The sequence below is a fragment of the Numida meleagris genome, chromosome 1, assembly GCF_002078875.1.
Source record: "Numida meleagris isolate 19003 breed g44 Domestic line chromosome 1, NumMel1.0, whole genome shotgun sequence".
Lineage (NCBI taxonomy): Eukaryota > Metazoa > Chordata > Aves > Galliformes > Numididae > Numida > Numida meleagris.
Genome location: NC_034409.1, coordinates 69,843,804 through 69,866,569, shown reverse-complemented (window position 1 = coordinate 69,866,569; position 22,766 = coordinate 69,843,804). Strand labels below are relative to the sequence as shown.

The following is a 22,766-nucleotide window of genomic DNA, read 5'->3' as shown; positions in this document are numbered from 1 at the left end:
AGATGGCACTTCTAAAGAAAATTAAATATGCAAGTACTAACTTTAATCTTACATTCTAAGAAGTAGCTATGTTTCATTTACAAAAATGTATGCTCGAAGCACAAATAAAATGAGGAAAATAATAATCATCACCCAGTGGAAAACCATATAAAAAGCCTAACACTTCATTGCCATGGCAATAATAGAATGTTGTGCTAAACAAATCCGTATAGAGCTATACGGTGGTTACATTTTGTGTCATAAAGCAGAAGCTGGAAAACCAGTGAGATCTCTGTTTTAGCCTCCTCATATCTGAGTCAGAAGTCTGTCAGGGTTTGGGCGCTTCACAAGAGAAGCAGAGATCAGACTTCTTGGATGCGGAAGGACCCATAAGCAACTCCGAAAGTTTGTCATGTGTTACAGACTTTTTTAGCATGTTAGAGAATTTATGCACGTCAGTTACCAATAGGCATAGATTTACCATAGTGCTTATTATAAGTGCAGCTTTATTCAAAGTTTTATAAGGTTGCTTACATGTATTTTATTCTCTGTAAATTTAGCATTAATATTTATAGTAGTGCAACTGTTACTTTGTCCTTGGTGGCAGGACTACATTTAATTATAGTTATTTATAAAATAGTTGGGAATTTTTAAATATTTATGTTTTCAGCTTGTTAAAATTAAAATGCAGCCTTGACAGATATAACAGATCGCATGGCTCTCAAATGTAAAGCATTGGAATACTTTTTACAGGTCAGAAAGTGCTGCGTTTCCCCATTATCCTGCTTTATGCTGATGTAATTTCAGTTACTTCCAACCAGGTCATACCAGCCCAGGGACCAATTGTGTGAAATACACTCATATGATTGTTTTCAGAATGTCTTTGTGTCTTGTAATATTGATCTGCTGGCAAGCTTTCATCTTGGCTTTAGAGCGGGTATCTACTTTTGCTAGGGAAGGTTTTGCTGTGATGCCTTCTCTTCCTCCAAGTAGGTGCTAAGCTCCCATAACAGCTTGACAAGCTGCATACTCCTATGTTCAAACACTGCAAGGACACATTTTAACATGAAATCTCTTCAGCAGTTACTCCTCCAAGACCCTGAGTACCTTCCACCTCAACTCACCAAAAAATAAGCTACCTCCACATCTTTCAGGAAGTACTTTGTCCATGGCAGGATTGGAGTCTGTATGGCTGTTTTCAAAACTGAGCATTCTCCTTGAATGCTTTTCTGTGCTGTGTTGGTGTGGAAGGGATAAATCCATCATTAAAACCCCAAATTAATCCACAAGGGAACATTTTTAGAAAGACAAAACAAATATGAACCAGATTCACAGCACTGGTTCAGCTTCCAGATGCTCTCAGATCTCATGTTTACCATTTGGGTTCAACCCCAAATCTCCCATGCCTTTGCAATTTCATCCCACCTCGGGTTCACATGTATTCCTGGGCTCCTGTGCAGGCTCAGGGAGAAATCTGGTTGTTAAATTATTCACTTCATCCAAACATGCTACAGTTTGGGCCCATAAAGTATGTATGTAAATTAATGAGATATGCAACTCATTCAGGCGCATTAGGAAAACTGATCATTATGCTATACAATCTGATCACTGAAGTATATTAAAAAGTAACAAGTAAAGTATGCAGCTTGATCATTAAAGTATGGAAAATTTACTGAACTAGTAAAGTATGAGCCTGGGATGATTTTGTCTCACATGGCACCTCATAAATAAAGCCCACAACCACAAAGGCAAACATTCGCAAACCAGAAAACCATACAGGTTTAGACTGGTTTTTTATTTTTTTGTGTAGAAAATAGCTGGATTAGGGGAGATGCTAAAATCTTGTGGAAATTGTTTCTAAATATTATATGCATCACATGGATCTTTTGATGGCTTTGACATATGCTAATGAGCTTTACATTCTGATTAACTCTCTACAGTACAGACTATGGCATCTATATGTCTGATCTGGTTTATCTGAGCAGGATGCCCATTGAATTACAGCTCTGTAGAGCTGTAGGGCTACGCGACATGAAAATAGAACTGTAAATAAAGGAAATAATAGAAATGTGAAATACTTTATGCAGTGTGACTGCAGATTAATATTCAGGCAAGGAAGAACTGTGGTTATGTCACTGATGTTGCTAACCAAATACAGAAGAGCTGAAAAGGGAGGAAGGAGACAGAGAGGACATGGTCTTGGGAGGGATGCTATTAACCACCAGTGGGCTCTCTGAGGACATTTGTAAAAGTCCAGACTCTGGAGCTGGGATTAAGCTCACCTGCCAGTCTAATGATTAATAGGACCTGAGTGGAGCTCTTCTGTATTAAAATAATAAAATGCAGTCTGGCCAAATGCAAGCTACAGTTGGGAATCAGACCGCCCCCTGCTAAAAGAGAGTGTACTCACACGTCCTTCCCCACTGTGAGCTATTTCAGTTATGGAAGGGAAAAGACTAAAGAGTGTATTTAAAATCAATAGCAGAGGGAGAGCCGGTCAGGTCTACAACAGTGAGGATTTACACAAAATCAGCAAACCAGCACACCTGCATGTGAGGGGAGGAGGGACTGGGATCTACTGTTTTTGGAAAGCAAGTTTTTAAAATGATGAACTGTTCCTTGCAATGAAAGCATTTCTTTCACTCTGTATTTACTATGAGAGGTGGAAAAGGAGAAAGGAGGGGTAATGGTTTTGGAAACAAAGTATTAGGCCACCAGATGTACTACTGATGGGCTAGACACTGCTGGGGATGCACAAGAGTAGGGAATTCTCACTGGCTCCTGGTTTTCTCTCCAGTTCTACCTATGCTTATTTAATGCAGCAGTCATTTTAATTGCATGTAGAGGATAGTGGCATTTTTCTAGACAAGATCAAGTTTGGCGAGTAATCAGTCCTTGATGCGTTGTGTTAAATCATTTTGTCAAATCATCATATGCCATTACAAATGCTAAACACTGCAGAGAGTGTTTTACCCTGCAAATGTGGCCTCAAAACTTGCATATGTCAGTTGCAAACAGTTGGTCAAAAGGAAAATGGTGCATTACAAAATGACCCTCAATTGAGTTTTCATCTTTTATTTATAATTGCATTTATTATTGCAAGCTCTTGTTGCACACCAGATATGAAATTGTTAGCAGGCGTAAATCAGCACCCAGGTTAATGGAGCTAGGTTGATCATTGCCAGATGAGAATACAACTTCACTTATAAGCCAGTGATAAAGCACAACCCTCTCTATAATACTGGAACTTTTTGATCAGAATCTGAGAGCTAGAACTGGCTGGCCAGTAAGTTACTGGTTTTATTGAATATACAAACAAAATACATTCCACACCGACTCCCGCTCAGGCTGCCGCACACCAGGGAGGAGCAGCGTTCATGGAAATCAGCCTGAAGATACTTGTTGTTAGGGTAAGGGACAGGCCCATGGGCTAAGCACAGAAACCCCAACAACTATGTAAATTGTCAAAAGGATGATTACTTCTGGCAAAGGTCATTCTCAGTTACAAAGAGGAAAATGCATGCTTTTTCAGGGGAAGATACAAACGGCTTCTTGCACAAGCAGTTTCCCAAGACCTTTGTTTTCTGAACTTTCCCAGAAAGGGGAGAGGTCAGACATGTGACAGGACCAGAGAAATTGCAGTTTATCCCGATGTTCTGATTTACTTTATAATTAAAAATTTTCTTAATAGAAAAGTCTCCCAGAAACAAGAAGGAGCTGCAGGGATGGAGCTTTGCTGAGCAGGTGTGGGTGGTGGAGCCTTCTTTTATTACTAATCAGCATAGTTATGCCATTTATAGAAAAGGACATGAGACTGTGCAGGGAACTTTCTAAAGAAGAAAAATGCAGCCCTGCTTTGAACAGCCAGTGATCTACATAAAGCCGCCCATGAGAAAAGCCTCGTCTCTCTCACTGAAAGCAGGAGGAGAAAGTGGATTTACGTGATCCTCTGAAGGCACCCCAAATTCTGTTACTCCATCTCAGTCACGAGCTTAAAGTGAGAGAGAAGCTAAGGAATGTGCTATATGTAAGCTTTGTTTCAGATGCAGAAACGGCATTTAAATACACAGATGTCCAGGCTAGAGTCTGAAACGTTAGGCTCCAGCACCACTACTTCAGCTGAAGGTGGTTATTTTAGCTGTTGATAATAAAGTCATAGGCATACACTGAATGCATTATCTGAATGCAGTAGATGAATGTAAGGCAATAACTGAATATAAATGGGTTTCTAGTTTTTGAGCTATGCTTTCCTAGAAGTACAAGTGATTTTTTTTAATTGGCTCTCTAACCATTTTGAGATCAAAGAGCGCTAGGTCTTATGAAATAAACAGAAAGCTCTTGAAATTAAATATATTAGGAAAGCTCCCACTTTCCAACTATATCTCTTTAAAGGGTTGCAGAGCAGTAATACTTTCCTTAAGTCTTTAGATTCGTTAGGATAATTAAAAGCAGAAGTAGCCCGCAGGCAGAAGGTGCGCCCAGCACTGGACTGAGCCTGGCAGTCTTCATTTCCTGACAACAGTAAGGGCCTGGCTCTGCATGCAGAGTTCCACTTGTGTTTCTTCTCTGAGCAGTGCAGCCGTAATACCTATCCTGCAGATATGTTTTATGTAAAGTGTGGTTAATCGTGAAAAGTGTTATTTGCATCTGAAAATAAGGGAATCTTTTCCGATTAGAGGCAGGCTTCTCACGGTTCTGTGGGAAACATATTTTCTTTTCCGTTCAGTTATAACGATCATGTGAGGCGTGACAAGGAAACAGGAGCTCAGGACCAAAAGCCATCTGTTTCTTTGGAATTTTGTATTGCACAGAGCAAGAAGGTGGCAAAGCTTACATGTTTAAATACGGAGGTATAAAATACAGTAGTAACATTCGACATGCTATAAAGAAACATCTTTGCGTCTTTGAACCAAAAGCAGATTATTATTATTATTATTTTAAAACCAGAACCTCTTACCACCATGCAGTAAAAATGGCTACCACTTGTGTTTAGGAAAACTTTACTTCCAAGATGTTTTACATATTTAGTTTAGATAGTGCTGGTGGGTGGGAAGTTGGCTTCCGTTCCTGAAAATAAGTAGTTGCTTTTTCAAAATTCTGATACTGCTTTTTAATTACTGGTATTGTGCCTGAGACTAATTTTATGAGTAAATCTTCATTTCATTTTAAAAACTGAAGCTTGTTGAAGATAGAATGCAAATGCTGAATAGACTTCATTGATGTTTAATTTTATGAAATGTAGTTTTTTGCATGCACAGTGAAACTTATGGTGTTTTCAGGTATGTCAATACAAAAGCATAGCAGTCTTTTGCTCTGTGGTTTATTCTAACCAACAGTATTTTGTAGCTTTTGTCTCTGCTTGCCTTATGACCTTTTACTGCATTTACTCAAGATGTGCACTTTCTCACTGCAGAATGCATAATGGGAGTTTACTTACGAGGAATAAGCTTTGATGCTAGATTTTAAAGGCAGAGCACCAGCGTTAAATTTGAAAGCAACACACTGAAAATAGGATTGGTGCACACCTTGTGCAAGCATTAACACACTTCTCTGCTCTCCCCTCACACATTCTGTACCTTTGCAGTCTTCAGCTGCAGTGTTTAGCTGCCATATTCCTACTGTGGATGATCAGATTAAAAAGTGCCGTAGTGAATATACCTGGGACTTGGAAATGAAAGGGAAATAATTGCCCTCTCTTTCATTTCAGGACTGAAGTGCCTTTTAAATCAAAGAGATTTTCACTGTGTGCTAAGAACTATTCAGATGAGAAGAATACATTTGGGATATTTGGGCTAGTTAGCGCCCACTTCCCTTTTTCTGCATTAACAGAATATCCCTCTTTGTAAGAGCACCCAATTTTTTAGACCTTTGTAAAAGTTTAGATCAGTCTTGGAATTCTGTGCTTTTGTTGGCCTGTCACCAGTTGGATCACGTTTATAGTGAGTCTATTTTTCCCCTTAACTACTTGCATAGCCCCTTTTCTCTTTTGTGGTATAAGCCAGAATTCCTGGAAGCAGGTTTTACTGCCTGCGGGATCTCCAAGGCCGCCTTCTCTGTGGACTTCTCCCTCTTCGTCTGGCTGAGAGCCACACCATGATTTATAATTTATTCAGTAGATCCATTACTGATTCTGTGTGTATGTTTTGTCTAGACTGAGGAAGGGCAAAAAGTCATTCTGCCTAAATTTTCTTGGGAGCTGTCAGAGAGAGGCATCCTCTCACGGATACCAGAAGTAGCAACTGCTCGCTTGAACATGATTGCATGAGATTTTAAAGATACTGACTCTTCAAAATATAACACAATATCAAAAGAGAAGTTCTGGAATATTTGTAACCGACATTTTCAGCATCTGACAGAAGAGCAAGTAAGACAAATATTTTATTTTTTATTGTTAATTTAAGTGTACAACTAGGTAAATTGGCTATGGCTATAGATGTGTGTTTGAATACTGTTGTGTATAGACAAGAGATTTAACAGTTTGGAAGAAATAAAAATGTTTTAAGACTATCCCATGAACTTTTCTTGCTACTTGCTACATGTGTGGGAGATTATTTTTTTCCTGATCTCTGACTGTGGCTGTGAACTGTAATAATCAGAGGCTTTCCAAAGCGAGGTCAGGGAGATGTTATTGCTAATAAGGAAGGTGTGAACTGAGAGTGCAGCAGCTCTCTTTGCCCAGCTCCTCATCTGTGTATTTGCTATTTTAAAAGTTTCTTTTACAATTTTAAGTTAATTCACTTCCAGGGTTGATGGGAGGGAAAAAGCATTGTCAGCATAGAACAGAGAATACTTCCCTGAGGATCTAATGCAAATTCCTTTTTCTCAGTAGATATTTTGTTCTGCCCTCCTTGGACAAAGAAGGGGGCAAGCATTTGACATTGCCTGACCATCTCTCAGCTACTTCTCTGAATTAAAGATTCCCCTAGATTAGCGCCAGCAGGGTTTACGTAACCTTGAATTTAGCTCAAGTGACTGAAGTCATGACATGAATCTGGCACTACAAACCACTCAGTTAATCCCATGCTAATGTTGGGTAACCTGAGATTTCTGTCTTTCCTAAGATTCTGCTTCTACTGAGCTTACAGTGAAAACAGTCATTTTTTATTTTTGCTAATGCTGTTTCGTTTTGAATTTTCCTAGTCCAAAGACAAGATGAATAATAAAGAAGAGAGAGGGAATCTTGACTACAAGGTTTCAGATTTTACTTAACAGCACTCCAACCTTCATGCCTGTGACTGCATCAGTGTTTTTTGGCAGCACACTGAAAGACAAGACACAGAGTCTCCAAAGTCTTATGCATGTCTACAAGCCAGAAAATTATTTTGGTACTTTGCTCATTGCAGATATGTGCTCTGATTTTTTAGCTCTGTATTTCTCACCAAAACTTGATTACAAATTGCAGACAGGAGTAGGGCCTGCTTGAAATTACATCAGAGAGATTGTACAGTCTGCTGTATTATTGGGCACTGCTATGCATGTGTAAATTAGCAAATTAAAGCAATAAAAAAAGATCAAAATATCTTCTGCTTCCCCCTTGAAAATAATATAAATATTATAAAAGAACAAATGATCTGTGTGCTCCAGCCTTGATAGTCATACTGCTGGTGAGGTACCAAACACAATTGCTAGGGCTTCATGAGTCCTGAGCTTCCAAACCAGAGGAAAGCAGAAGAAAAAACTTGGTGACAGTGTTTCCTCATCCCTGTGAAGCACTGAGCAGAAGAGCCAGGGTTGGCTTATGGCTGAGCCCAGGCCAAGGCAGGAGAGCAAACATATGCCAACCACGTTGTGAAAAATCTCTTTTTTCTTTCCTTTTTGGAAGCAGTAAGGTAGGCATCTCCAGCTGAGAAGTCCTCCAGACTAGATCCTGTCTACTTTACAGTCAAAAAGAAGCAAAGGGACAGAGGAGCTATTTTATACTTCGAAAGAACCTCAGACAAGTGAAGAAAAAAATTCCTGATAGAAACTGTCATCCATAATAGCAATGAGAAGCAGGCCTGAAGAGCCTCATTTATATAAGCAGCAGCCTCTCTGTGAGTGAGACTCAAGCCCTGTATCTTCCAAGATATTTTGATTTTGACAGGCCTCCCAAGGATATGCCTACGTATAGCTATATGAAGATGCACCAGGAGAGCCTTCCAATCTGGGTGCAAGATTTGCCACTTCTAAACCAAACCCCTGATGTTCAGGCTGTAGTCGATGCTTGGAGTTGTTACGAAAGTGTTACTAACAATCATATTCTAAATGACTTCACAGAAAACACCATCTTTTATCCTTTTCTGGATGACAGTCACATTGTTTGCTGCTAGTAAGGCTCAGCTGGAATCTGTATCAAGTTACAGATGAAGACTTTCTTCCTAAAATTTGGCTTCTTGGTCTTCTGAACTTTTGTGACCTTTCTCGTAAAAAGTATAAACAGATGGCAAATGGGGTGTTGATTAATATCTTCCCAACTGACACCCCCCTTTTTATTACAGGCACTTTTCTCCTCTCTGCTTGAACTACCTTGACGTGCTTGAACTACTTGCAATCCCCAAAATCCCCCAAATTTCGTTGAGTGTTGAAATAGTTTCTAACTATAGCTAACCCAGCTCATCAGGGTATTGTTGTATTTAATTGAAGTTTGTAATACACTTTGAGATCCTCGTATGAAGTGAGAAGTGTAATCACAAGTGCAAAATAGAATTGTTTATAATTCATAATGTGGTAGCAAGCCAGGCCAATGGGGGAAAGTTGAAAGGAAATTCAAAATGTATCCTTTGCCCTTTGAAGTTTGACTGCAACTTGGCACATGCATCAAAGAGGTGACTAGTTTCCTTTAGGGTTTAAGTCTCTGCCGAAAAAGATCAAATCAAAAGCAATCTGAGGTTCCCAATTAGATTTATATTAAAAATCAATAATGAAGACCCTAAAAAGGCATACTGATGACTCTTGAAACACTTGCAAAATGAGTGCAGCTCATTGAAGGGCAGACTGTGATAATCCCTGCTTTGATTAGTAGCTTATATCATGAGTAGGCCCATTAAATTCAGCACGGCTATTTATGGAATGAAGAGCTGTTCAGTGGAAAACAGCCTGGCCTCATCCTTACAGTGCCATGCATCACTCTGAGAGCTGGGCTACCTGCCCTGCCTTGTGCCAAGCAGCCACCCAACCTCCACACCTGCTTTCAGGACAGTAGCTGCTCCCAGGACCTCCATAGGCTGTCCTTATTGTAGAGGTATGGTTCTCAGCAGTTTATCGTAACTATATGTGATTCTAAAGGCTGCAAAGATTTTCTGCTATATTATTTCCTGCTGATTCCTTTATGCCTTCAGGGTGAAATAATTTGTTGATGCAAATACAATAACTGAAGAACCTTAGTGGCCTACTGAGATGGTTGTAGAACTTAGGTGTAATGGATAGCATGAGAAACTTGCCTCAATGGTACTTAGCTAGGATACATGTGCACTGTGGATTTGATTTACATCTCGTGATAAAACATTATTCTTCTATATGGCAGCTCAATCTCTGTGTCTAATCACAAGACTTAGCAGTTTAAACGTACACCAAGGGCCAAATTCAATTAAAAAATGTCTTGCAGAAATTCCTTTTTTCATTGTTTTCCCATCTTTGCACAGGCTTCTGTAGAGAAGCTGTGATTTTTAATGTTTTTTGTAATAAGATGGACCCTAGGATTCCTTCTGTTCCAAATCATCCTCTCCCTTTCTTTTCAATATAGTTTGTCATATCCTTAGTACCTTAGGGGATTCTGGTTTCATACAACTAGCATTTACAGCAGTCATCTTTCTTCATCAGTTTGAAAATCTTTGGAACACAGTGGATGTTGATGCTGGTGGATGGTTGAAATATCAGGAATTTTAGAAGAAATTCAGCTCAGAACTTGTAACAATGTCATCAAGCACTCCCAGTGCTACCAGTCCTGCAACTTCTACCAAGCCAGCTACCCATGCATCTTCTCAGCCTGAGCATCCCGAGACATTATCTTCTCAAGTGGGGCAGAAGAGTGTAAGTGTGGTTGTTTTATGAATTTTATCAATTTTCATTCCTGTGCATAGACTGAAAATAATAGTTTTGGAACTCAGTGATGGTATTTCTATTGATTGCCCATGAGATCAGGCACAAAACCTGTTAATAAATAAATGGGGTTATTTGCAAAATAATTGCATTACAATGACAAAAATTGGGCTAATCAGTAACTCCACTGAAGTCAAATCATATATATCAATTTATACCAACAGCATTCCCTGCTGTTACCTTAGACACATTCATCAGATCTATATGGCAAATAATTTTTTTTGTTGTTGAAATACAGTCACATTTCTGAGAACAAAGTAAACTGTCCAAATTACAACAGCTGCAAAAGCAACATAAACAAAACATGAGTGGTTGTCTGACAAAGCCAGGCAGGAGTGGTATTTGCAGTTTGCTGATCTGTACAGAACATTCTTGTGGTCTTGCTCTGCTTTCTGGCTGATGCCAAATTACAGTTGTTAATGGCTAGGAGTCAGATTGGTAGACTTGCTATGAAGACCACTGATCCAAGACAGATGAGAGAAGTTCATTAGAAGGTGTGTAGTTTTGTTCCACTTTGGCATCGCTATCTATACTTATTAATGTTAGTAATGCACTTTGGTCCCCTCAGCTGCCATTCTGGCCTCTTACGCTAGTGGCAGAATTTACAGAAACATGAGGAAATAATTACTGGCAAAAATATTCGATATCCACTTGTAGAGTTGCACATACTTATACCATGTTCTTTGACTATGACCAAACCTACAAAAGAAAAAAAATATTAAAATAATTCAGTGCCTATAAAATGCTTGAGTTTTCTGACTACTTCTACATGGAGATGTTTAGCTACTGAAAACGAAATAACAGATTGAACAAATTAAAGATGCAAACAACTTGTCACAGCTGGTAAATCTAAACATAGGCCCATTGCTAGCTCAATTATTGCATTAACTGTAGGTTCTTTTGTGAAAAGCCAAACTATTAGCATGTGTCCTTCAAGCTTCGATCCAGTTCTCAGAGAAAGCATTGGAAAATTTCTCATTACTGCCTGTGAATGCTAGATTGGATGGTGCAAGGCAGTAGGAAAGGAATGTAAGTTTCCCAGAACGTATGGCTGACCATACCAGCCAGCCTGAACACCTATTAACATTCATCTCTGCAGCATTTGATGCATGGGAATGTGTGAGTCCTCACCAAGTCTGCACCAGTGAGACTCCTGTAGGAGCACTGGGAAATCTCAGGAAATATGAGATTATTAGTTGGATTTAGGAGCATAACTATGGCTTGTGCACCCATCATATAGAAGTATAGATAGAGCTGACACTATATGTCCAGCTCACCCACAGTACTGCTGAGGCAGCAGTCAAAAAAACACTAAACACTGGATCCTCTCATGTTGTTCTTTCTGTGGCTCTGCATGTGAGACCGCAGAACTGAGTTTTCTCAGTAAAAAATCGAAGACCTGTTATTGCATTATTCAGTGGCTTTTCATTCATTTATTCTAAGATGGTATTACATAGGTTTTCTAAATACAGTATCTAGTCTTTAATTAAAAAAAAACAGCTTGGAGAAACAATAAATGATTTATAAGTATGATAATTTTTTTTTTAAAGTGGTCAAGGCCAAGTAAGTGAATAGTGTCATTTCAACACTAAGAGTTTTCTAACAATTCAAATCAGAAATTGTTCAGATGGTACATTAGTCTCAACACTGGAAGACCAGAATCTGGATTTGTCATCTGGTTGGTCATCTACATAATCAGTAAGATTTGGTAGAATAATTATTGTTATCTCTTGGTTTTAGACATCAGCATCCAGACGTCCTCAGACAACAACAACATGTTCTGCACCTGTCCTTAACTGGGAAGTAATAGAAAATAAGATAAGAAAGAATATCCAGTGTTCCTGGAGAGACATACTGAAGCTGTGTCAAGAGAAGGATGTCAGCAAGCTAGGAGAAATCCCAGTGTCAGACTTCCTAGGTTTGTTACCATCTGAAAAGTGCTTCATTCATTCTCAGATATGTTCTGTTTTCTTTCTGGTGTTCTGGCCATAGGACATCTGGCCTTCAGTCGAGCGGCGTTCACTGCATGATTGCTCCAGGTCCCACCCTGCTAGTGCAGAGCAGAACAGCTTACTGTATCCTTGGGTGCAATAAAGTCACCTTCCTATTCAGAATTAGTCACCACTTAGAAAAGGAGTACATGGCCTTGCTTGTTGATAATTTTGGCTTGTAGACAAGTTATCTCCTCACCTTCCTAGTACACTACCCTTAGTGTGCCTGGTATTTTCTAAAGGACTTTGCCAGTCTTTTCCTCGTGATCTTGTATGTGCTTCTGGTTTCCCTGGTCTCGATGGGTGAATACCTGCTGATTTGAAAGGACTCTGGATTTTACTCTCAGACAAATAGAGTTACATTGTTCTTCTGTTGTGCTCTCTTCTAGAGAGAGTGTTCTGTGCTTTTGTTAGGACGTCCATCTACACGTGTGATAAGACAACGTGCACTTGTATAATCAAATGTAAAATCCTGGGTAAAAAAGCATGTTAGCTCATCAGAAAATCAATTACCGTTAGTATCAAGGCATGTTTCTTGTGCATTTTAAATCAAAGTAACATTATTAGTCTGCTGAAGCCCTGTGAAATGTGAACAGCTAGATCTATAAGTTTAGGCATATGTATATACCTGCATATAGCAATAGCTGCATAACACATTTATGCAGCAGTCACTGAAAGTGAACAAGTCAACACATCCCTGCTAAAACTTGTGAACACAATACATGATTGTCTGTTTTTACGAATAACAAAGTAAATGTTCTTTCCGCATTTCTGTATTATTTCAGATATAGCAGAGAAGTTCCATTTGGATTTAAGCAAAGAGGAAATTAACCAAATAACAACAAAATATGATATCAAGAAAAAGGGAAAATTTGCATACTATGACTTCTTTCAGAGCTGTATCTTGTTGCTAAAACCCCAGAAAAGCACACTGCTACAAAGAGTGATTATACCAAAGCCACAAAAACCGGTACATACAATGCTTATAAAACTCAAATTACATTTTTTTCCAGTTTCTGCTGTGGTGACAGAGTATTCCAGCATTCTCTTCTTTAATCCCATGATATTAATTTCTAGTATTCATTTGGTATCTCTTTTAGTTTGAGGATTTAACTCTTTGAGATCATGATCACTCCCATCTACCTGAGTTATATGGTAAATTGGCTAAATGTGCTAAAATTTGGATAATAATTATCAGTAGAAAACATATGACCTGAAGTTTTAAGAGCTTTGGCTGAGCTAAATAAAAATCAGTTTAGGAATAAAAAGTATTGTGGATGTGTCATGGGATGGCTGTCAGTCAGCAGGCTGTGCCCCTGCTCCATGCCCACCCCTGTAGGAAAAGTATGGTCGAATGTCACCAGCACCACTATTATAAGTTACTAAAATCATTTTGTAGCCAGGACTGATCAAGCACATTGTATCCATGCAGCTGTCCCCATCACACATACCTATTACCCAAAAGACAAAAGAGACCCAGCAAAACAGTTACCCATAGGCTGTTGCCCTTATGAGCAGGACATGACAAATGCCTATAAAAGTGCACTAAGGCAGGAAAGATCAAAAGAAATGTAGAAGTCTGGGTGTAGAGGTCCAGAAAGAAAGGCATCGGTAACAGTGTCCCAATCAAGTTATGTAGTAGGAACAGTGCCAAATTCCAAATCTGCTCATTCAGTGAGTCTGTTACATTTTTAGGCTGTTTCTGACTGTGCCTAATTAGTTTAGATATGGTTAGTAGCAGCATTTTATAGAGAAATTACATTACTGAACTGTTTTCAGATGTGAAAGGAACAGATTGCTACGAAGGTATGAAGAGAGTATCATTAGGAATTACCAAGTATTCACTACCAGTAGGGAGAATAAGGTAAAACTGTTAAGTTTTGCATCAGAGAACCTCATTTACTTACATAAGGTTTCCTTTATATACAAATTTGATGCTGTAAAATTTCATCCCAGTATTCTGGAGTATATAAAGAAGTAATTTTTGAGTCCCTATGTAGTTGTCTCAAATCATTTTTATTTTATTTATTCTGTTCAGAAAACATAATGAAGGTCTTAGTCCATGTTCTCAGCATCTTTCTGTAATATGATATTCAAAGTGAAATTTCCTCATTGATTGCTCACCCCATTCCACCTAATAAGCAGATACACGTCAAAAGGAATAATAATTTATAATGGTAATAATAATAATAATAGTAAACTTTTTCTTTATGTCATAGGCACAGTTCTTTCTCTAAAGTCTGAGAGAATCAATGGCCTAGGGCTTCACAGAAGCATCCAGGCTCCACTCTATGAAAATAACCCAAGTTGCATTCACTGTAAAGAGCTCCTTCCCTCCCTTCAACCCACAAGGGTATTCAGTATTTGGGGTTGGAAATTGCATTATTCATGTATCCACTCATTCCTCAGCTACGTATTCTGAAGTGTCACATGCGCCTGGCACAAATGTGGCATAAGTGATGTAACCAATGACAAGTGTTAGGGAGAAGTCAAAACAGACCTTGGAAAATAAAAGGGCAGCAGAGCAGATCCAGATCTTGAAGGTGGCTTGAGGCCTGCTGACTTTGGGTTCCCAAAGTCTCTTATTCATGGCAGTAATGCAGTAATAGTTCTGCAGATCACATGTGTTCAGCATACAACAAGTAACGAGCTTAGCCAGGCTAAAACAAGGAAAGATATTTCCAAAAGAAAATTAAGTGTATATTCCAGCTGTTTAACTGCAGATGTGTTAAAAAACTGACTACAAGGTATTATAGGTACTGGGAAGAATGTACAGAGGGGTTCTGCTTTTCTTAAATCACACGCTGCCCCCATAGTTTGATTATGCATTCAGTCATTTTAAAGCAAAAATTTCACTCTGAAAAACGAACACTGCAGGGAATTAAAAATGCCAGAAAGAGGGAGTTGAAACAAGGACACACGTAACACAAGTGAAAACACAGATCTGAGAAGAAGTAACACTGACTTCAGAATCAGTTTCAAATAATACAGTTAGGGCGTTGACAGTGATTAAGTAAATATACCATCTGCACTTTCCAAGAATATTAAAATGTCATAGGTTAAAATTATCTTATGTAAACAGTATCTTGCAATAATTTGTAAACAAGTACTTGGCAGCCAGTTCGCCAATTAAGCCAGCACTACTTTCAGAAACCTTCTCATTCTGCATTATAGTTCTGCCCAGTTGTGTCCATTGTATTACTTAATGCTTGTCTTTCTCATCCAACTTTGTCAGATGAGTCCTGGACCACAAACCATGTTGTTCTACAGCACAATGCTGAGAATTCAGCCCCAGATCTTGCACTGCTGGAGACCAATGAAGCGCACTTTTAAATCCTATGATGAAAGTCGTACTGGACTGTTAAATATTGCAGATTTCAGACAAGTAAGCTGCGTTGAGCAGTTAACAGTCAGAAAATTGCAGTACTTTAATCTGAACTTCCTGATTGAAAATTTTCTGGAAAATGGTGCCAAACTACAGTATATTAAGTCATTCTGGCTTCCCTCTGTAAATTTAGCTCTGACTATTACTCGTGGTAATCTTTCTCCACATATGATTATTCATTCATCAGGTTGAGGGTCTTAGTGGGGTCCTGCTGTAACAGCATAAATAAAGCAGAGAAAATATTAGTCCCTATCATAAAATCACAGAATGGTTTGGGATGGAAGGGACCTTAAAGACCACCCAGTTCCAACCCTATGCTGTGGGCAGGGCTGCCACCCACCAGATCAGGGTGCCCAGGGCCACATCCAACCCAGCCTTGAATGCCTCCAGGGATGAGGCATCCACAGCTTCTCTGGGCAGCCTGTTCCTATACAACATTTAAATACATAGCTTTCACAAATGCATAGGAACAGAGGTGCTGACTGAACTAGATGAGTCCTTCATGGAAAGTTGTTGTGGGATCCTGTAGACTTCCAACTGGTGTGTTCCCTTCTGAATGTGAAATGGGCCCAAGCACTCCTCATCTGAGAGTTCTATTACTGGCTTCTCTCTTTGCTCTTCTATGTGTGGTACAGTTTTGTACTGGGGAGGGATCCAAAAGCTCTGCAAATTTTTTGGTACCTTGTATCTCCTCAAATAGCAAATACCTGTGTTCAGCATGTATATATTAAGTCTGGAATTAATAGTTGCTTCTTCATCTAGATCCATGGGGATTCTGATTTTTACTCAGCTTAATCTTTACCAGTTTCAATGTATTCTACATTGTTTTATTTAGGATTAATAATCACAGTGTGTTCTAGACGAATTGTGAATATTTGCTATTCAATTGCAAGAAAAAATTACAATGGGTCCCTAAACTCATTTAATGCTGCGTGCATTGGGACACCCCTTGGTATTATTACTGCTTTAAAGAACTGATAAACTGGTGGACAGGATGCTCAATCACAGCAAGCAAATGCTTAAATGCAATAAGTAATCATGGAGTGTGATTCTGAAGCTCCCTTTCCCTGGAGCTGCAGGAAACCAGCTTGTTGCCTGGCACTGCAAAGAACAGTCTAAACCCCTTTAGATTATACCAGTCACTGAACTGCTCTGTAAATCTCTACTTATTTAGTATTGACGGGAAGATGATATTTCCTGGCACATCCCTGTAACTGAAACCTAAGTTCCTGCATGAAGGCTGGGGGATGAGAAGTACCACTGTAGCCATATCATCTTCATGCCACAGGCTCTCTGGTTGTCACTGCAGCTTTTTGCCTGCCTGTGTACTGCCTCAACACACCAAGCTTAGGGGAGGAAGAGTGAAGATCAGACCTGTTACGTTTGAGTTTAATTTGTCATATTCCTCTAGGACATGTGATGATTATCTTTCCAAGTTAAAGCATTGTCAACAACTTGCTAATCAAGCTTCCCTAACATGATCTAAACCAGGCTAAAACTAATAAATAAATAAATACAATAACACCTCACAGGCCTAGATGAAGAAGCCATCCCCAGCTCCATAATACTGCTACAAGGGCGTTAATCGGCCATTGACAAGATGTAAGGAGATTTGTGAAGGTACAGATCCCTTTATCTCCTAGGAAACTTAATTTACTGAAATGGGGAAATTAGCTCCCTCCTAACTTCAGTAACACTGCTATTTATGGCTGTACTAAATGCACAGGGCCATTAGTGATTTCAGATGCTGAGTTGTTAGGAGGGAAAGTTGCAAAACAGTAAGATCTTTCCAGAAAGCCAGTGATTACTAGCATGGTGTACCAGTACTAATGGCTTTGCTGGTCACTGGCAGGGCTCAAATTCTCAAGTTCATCTGAAACCAGAAGTAACCCCCAGAAATTAATGTCTTGTTTGCTTTCATTTTAGGGCATTATGAAAACTTAAAAGTGCAAAAGTACTGATAAGTGCACTGAGTAAAGTTTTTAACACTAGGTGAACCAGATTAATCCTGTTCAAACTGGTTTATCCCTCAAGTGTTCAAAAGGTACGCCTATAGGCCAAGCATTTGTCCTGTGAAAAGTAAAAACATTGAGTACATGTGGGCATTATTACGTACATTGGGATTTACACAGTTTGAGTGACAGTGTTATTCCTTCTGTTTCTCTGGATGCAAAGACTGCAGATCATCCAAGGAGGATACAAAGGAAGATACTCCATCTCTCCATCCCATCTCCTAATAGTACTTAAAGCCTTCTAAACATGCATTATTTGTAAATCAGCTTCTACACACATAGGGGCTACCCATTTCCCAATGCTCCCCATAAGGCAAGTGCTGTTTGGGATCATGGATGAAACCCCCTGCATATGCAGGTTTTCAGAAATGCATCTCAAGGAGCCAGTATTGATATGGGAAGACAAAGATAAAAAAGAGGATTTGATTTTCTGATATTCTCAGAAACCTAAGATAGAGTAGGGCTGAATCATGAAGTTGTTTTGTAAAGAAATGTTAGCAAAACAGTGTTTTTACTTCTTCCTCACAAAATAATAAATTTTAAAGTTATTTCTGTCTTTTACAGGTTCTTCATGAGTACAAAATCAACCTATCCGAAGAAGAGTTATTTAACATTTTGGAATATTATGATAAAACTCTATCTTCAAAAATATCCTACAATGATTTTCTCCGGGCATTCTTACAGTAGGATTTGGACAAATGCAGGAAACTGTAGATAAAGACAGTGACGGATTTATAATTTCAAATTTCAAACTAATAAATTAATTGAGTATGGCTTTTTGTATCTATTCATTAGAAAACTCAAAATACTTTAAAATTCTGACAGAGTGGTCCTGTGTTGTGGATTAAATCTACATAGTGAGGGAATTAATTTTGCATAATCCATTTATCAAAAAAGAGGCAACAATTAACATTGTCAAAATAAGGCTTCTTAAGACATCTCCAAAAGCGATTCTTTTTAAGAAAACTCTTTTTTTTTTCAATTTTACACATTTTATTAATGGCATACTCTAATTTCAGTAAAAAGGTTTACAAGGCATACTATTCAATTTCCTCAATTGTAATTTGCCAAATGTATTACTTTTAGTATATTAGCCATCATTATTCAAAAAATCATCCCATTTCTCAGTGCTTCTTTTTTCCTATACTTACAGTGTCATATTTATATTGCCACGGACATTAATTTGGAACGGCTATTGAAATCTGAGAAGATGTCAACAGCGAGACACCACCACACCTTTCTATATTAGAACTGTTCCTCTACATCCTTCAGCAGTTTAGGAAGGAAGACACTTAACCAGCGAGCATTGGCTTCATAATTGCAGATAGATTCCCAGTGTTAGCCATGAGGTTATTTTTTTTAGAGATTACTTATATATAAACATATATATTAATTAAACAGTAAATTGCAAGTAAACCATTTGGTTAGATTTCCCAGTTCTAGCAAAATTCTGTTTGAATATCTTGTGAGATACTTAGATCTTGGGAAGGAAATTAAAAGGTAATTGTTTTGACTGTTGAACTCCTGTGATATTTAAAGGACATATGATCATCAGAGCTTCCTTCCTGGCATTATATCAACAACTAAACAATTACCTTCTCTGAAGACTTGTTAGGTAAATATGTCACTGTTGGATTCCTGAATTAGTATTCACTGGTATACTGAAGAGCTCTGTCCTCATCACCTGAACTTGTTTGGTATCACTCTTCCTCCACAGTAAAAATAAGTTTAAAAGTATTAATAAAGGAAAAGAAAGAGCAAGCTGTGTGTTTGTAGAAGCACATACATACACACACACGTGAATATATGGAATTCTTTTGAATGGAAATGGAAGAACTGTTTTTCTTATTATTTCTAGTGAACATGTGAACCATTGGTATGAATCAGAAAGATTCCCAGCTCAGGCCACTTTAATGTCTGTTTCTCTGAGAAAATGGTTCATTGCTTTTGGAGCTTTCAGGAGATTTACAGGAAAATGTGTGTAAAAAGCACTGGGGATGTTTCTAATTGGAGCTGGAGATGTGGAGTGTAGATGTTCTGTACTGTTTTTTCACATAGCTTCTAGGATTTTTGCAATTTGTACTTCAGTATTAAATAAATACATTTGGCATTGGATGTATTTGAAATGGTAGCATAAAGAATACTTACTAGACTTTTTCCCCAAAACTGATGGCTATCTGTAAATCACTAAAATCGATGCTTAGATGTTGGATTAACAGAAGAGACTGTGACTATGGTTATTTAAGGATGTCCTCCCATACTAAGCCAATATAAAAATTCCTAGTTCCATTACTAGGAAAGAGTGCATCTTAGGGATACACATACCTGTGTCAGTGACTGAAAAGGGTGGGTCTCATTGCACAGCTGTTGTGGCGTGTTAGGCATTCCCACTGGGCATCTCCAGATGGTCCTGCATTGACATTGGCCAGCCCCACAGGTCTGAGGTCATCTCAGGCTGCAGCAGGAAACTATGTTTCAGCACCTGAGTTGAGCCCAGCAGGGGTTCAGTCTAGCCCCATGCAAGAACCAATTAGTCTGGCCTTTTAGTTTTATTTTTGTAACTGTTGTGAATCCACAAAGTGCTCTCTTCTTTAATGGCAACTTCTTCCTCCAACCCTAATCAGATGCAGCATGCCTGATTTAATTTCTGTTATTATTTCATGCAGTTTATGTCCTGAATTAATCATTCATACTTATTAAAGAATTAGTTGCTGTTCAGAACACCTAAAATTGTAACACAAATACTACAGCGATTATTTTTTAAATAGTGGATTTCACTGAATTGTTATAATGATGGCAAAAACAACCAACAAAACTACTTAAGTAATTATTGGGTGGCTATGTTTTAGTGTATTTTTTCAAATACACCCGCATCTTCTATCTGACAATTGGATCCAGTTTTGTAGTACCAAATATAATAAGGTCTCTGTCCCCATGCTGTTTTTGGCGTGGAGCGGTGTTGTGAATGGATGAGGGCATTGTGTCCCTGGCTCTGCCACCTTCAAGGTACCTGCCTTCTTCAGGAGACGTGCTGTGGCCAGGGACGTCCCTGGGCTTCTTGACACATCGTGCCAGAGGATTTTTCATTAGTTCCACTGGCAGGAGTATCAAATCCAACAACTCCAAAAGGATTAAAGAACAATCTTTTCACTGTACGAACAAATCAAATCATGCTGGTTTTTTTAGTGAGTTTTTAAAGGCAGAGATGTCACTTGTCAACTGTTTATCCAGCCTCAAAAAACAAAGTGAATTTCAACTGCTAGCATTTCAAAATAACCAAGGTAATTTTTCATATTAAAATCACAAACTGCTGGATGGATCAACTTTATAATGGAAGAGAGCTTTTTAAGCACCCCTTCCCCACAAAAAAAATGGTCAGCCATCCAGCACTGGCGGGCTGGCAGGGATCCATTTGTTTCCACTAAGAGGTAGATAATGTCAGTGGAATTGAGTATTATCCCTTGGTAACGGTCCCCCACTGCTACACGTAATCACTGAGGTGGTTATGAAAATAAAAACATCATTGCAAAGGTAGGAAATGTCACTGCTGAGCAGAGGACTCTGATTTGTGTTTTCTGCCACCCCAGGAGTAGCCTTTGGGCAGGGAGACAGGCAGGGGGACAGCGGGGTTTGGAGCAACATCTTTTCTTCATGAAAGGCTGTAAGACCAAAGACAAGGGTCCCTGGGGCTGGTTCAGCTGTGCAGCACAACCCGCTCCCCTCCACAGCCCTTCTGCCTAACCTCATGTTGCTTGCTATTCTATCCCCCAAATGGCACCATTGCTGCTGAATACCTCCTCTGCACCTGTGGTATGAGGTTCACCAAGGGTAGAGAAGAGCTGCTCCTTCGACAGTGCTTTAACAGCACTTTAAGTTCCATTTAATCCACTTCTGAACAAAATAAACTAACTGAAGGAGACTGAAGTCACCGGTCATTCTCCCACCGCCCAGGGGCCTCGAATCCCTCCCAGATCACCCATCTACCTGCTCAGAAACCCCACTGACAGAAGGAAACCTTCAGAGATGTGTGCTGCGGTGGAAGCCTCCCTCAAGCAGCATCTGGCACACAGCACCTGCTCACAGCCAGCACCACCAGAGCCTGCACAGCAGAAGAGCTCATGCCAGCCTAACTACATAGGGTTTGCAGACAATTAAAGTAAAAACAAAAATGAATTCTGTATCTGATTTGACTATGAAAGAGGAATATCTTTCACTGCGTTTTCTTCCTCTTGGATGTCTCTCACTTCGAAGCTCGTGCAACACCAGCAACATATGCTGCTTGTTGTTAGCACATACCTGAGCCCACCTGAGCTCCTAGGCCTCCTCAGCCCTGCTCCAGGCCCACTGGCCACCACTGCCAAGCGCTGGGGCCTGGCCTGGGGGAGGCAGCATCTAGGGAGGGCCCTTCCAGGGCAGGGCAGAATCACAAGGCACAGGAGTTGTTTGCTGGGAGCACAAGCAAGTAGGGAAAGGAAAACAAGAGCTGGAAAACAGCAGAGGGAAGTTCATAGGGTCTGTGGCAGCTATTTCTATGTTAAGGCTGTTGGAGCGGGTCCCAAGGATGCTGGAGCAGGTCCAGAGGAGGCCACAAAGATGCTCAGAGAACTGGAGTACCTCTCCCATGAAGAAAGGCAGAGGGAGTTGGACTTGTTTATCTGGGAGAAGGCTCCAGGGACACTTCATTGTGGCCTTCCAGTACTTGGGGGGAGCTTATAAACAGGAAATAGAGTAACTTTTTACATGGCCTAATAGTGATAGGACTAGGGGGAATGGCTTCAAACTAAAAGAAGGGAAATTTTGGTTAGATGTTAGGAAGAAATTCTTTACTCAGAGAGTGGTGAGTCACTGTCACAGGCTGCCCAGAGAAGCTGTGGATGCCCCATCCCTGGAGGTGCTCAAGGCCAGATTGGATGGGGCCCTGGGCAGCCTGAGCCGGTGCATGGTAATCCTGTCCATGTCAGGGGATCTTGATGATCTTTAAGGTCTCTTCCAACCTGAGCCATTCCATAATTCTATGTTCTGTGATTCTATGGAGCTTGCAGGATCAGAAATAGAGTCTCACTGTGCTTGGAGGATGAACAAAAAAGAAAGGGTTAAGGTAATCAAAAGGACTTAAAAGAAAAGGAATAAGGAAGAGCTTCATAGAGCCCATCTTCTACAGGCACACAAGGCTAGAAATAGAGCATGCTGTAGAAAAAAAATCAGACTCCTCCAGAATGCAGTCATTTGATTTGTTTGATTAAGGCATTACCATGTGAAGTACCTGTATCTCTGTGCAATTACTGTTTTTATCTGGATGATATACAGCAGGTCATGAGCAAT

The 22,766-nt window shown here is 39.5% G+C and overlaps 1 protein-coding gene across 2 annotated transcripts; it reads left to right on the top strand.

Moving 5' to 3' along the window:
• Positions 206–18,213, top strand: EFCAB6 (EF-hand calcium binding domain 6). Of its 2 annotated transcripts, XM_021392673.1 has the most exons (8): positions 206–384; positions 6,131–6,343; positions 7,805–8,012; positions 9,778–9,987; positions 11,797–11,974; positions 12,833–13,017; positions 15,283–15,432; positions 18,009–18,213. In XM_021392673.1, exons 4-8 carry the CDS (start codon positions 9,871–9,873, stop codon positions 18,129–18,131), a joined length of 753 nt encoding a protein of 250 aa, XP_021248348.1. In that variant the 5' UTR covers positions 206–384; positions 6,131–6,343; positions 7,805–8,012; positions 9,778–9,870; the 3' UTR covers positions 18,132–18,213. The 2 variants fall into 2 exon arrangements, with proteins under 2 accessions (XP_021248348.1, XP_021248338.1); XM_021392663.1 differs by lacking the exon at positions 7,805–8,012.

Coding starts and splice junctions, on each gene's coding strand:
- EFCAB6 (XM_021392663.1), top strand. CDS start 9,871: ATGTCATCAAGCACTCCCAGTGCTACCAGTCCTGCAACTTCTACCAAG. Junction 9,988..11,796: donor CTCAAGTGGGGCAGAAGAGT/GTAAGTGTGGTT, acceptor TCTTGGTTTTAG/ACATCAGCATCCAGACGTCC. Junction 13,018..15,282: donor TACCAAAGCCACAAAAACCG/GTACATACAATG, acceptor CAACTTTGTCAG/ATGAGTCCTGGACCACAAAC.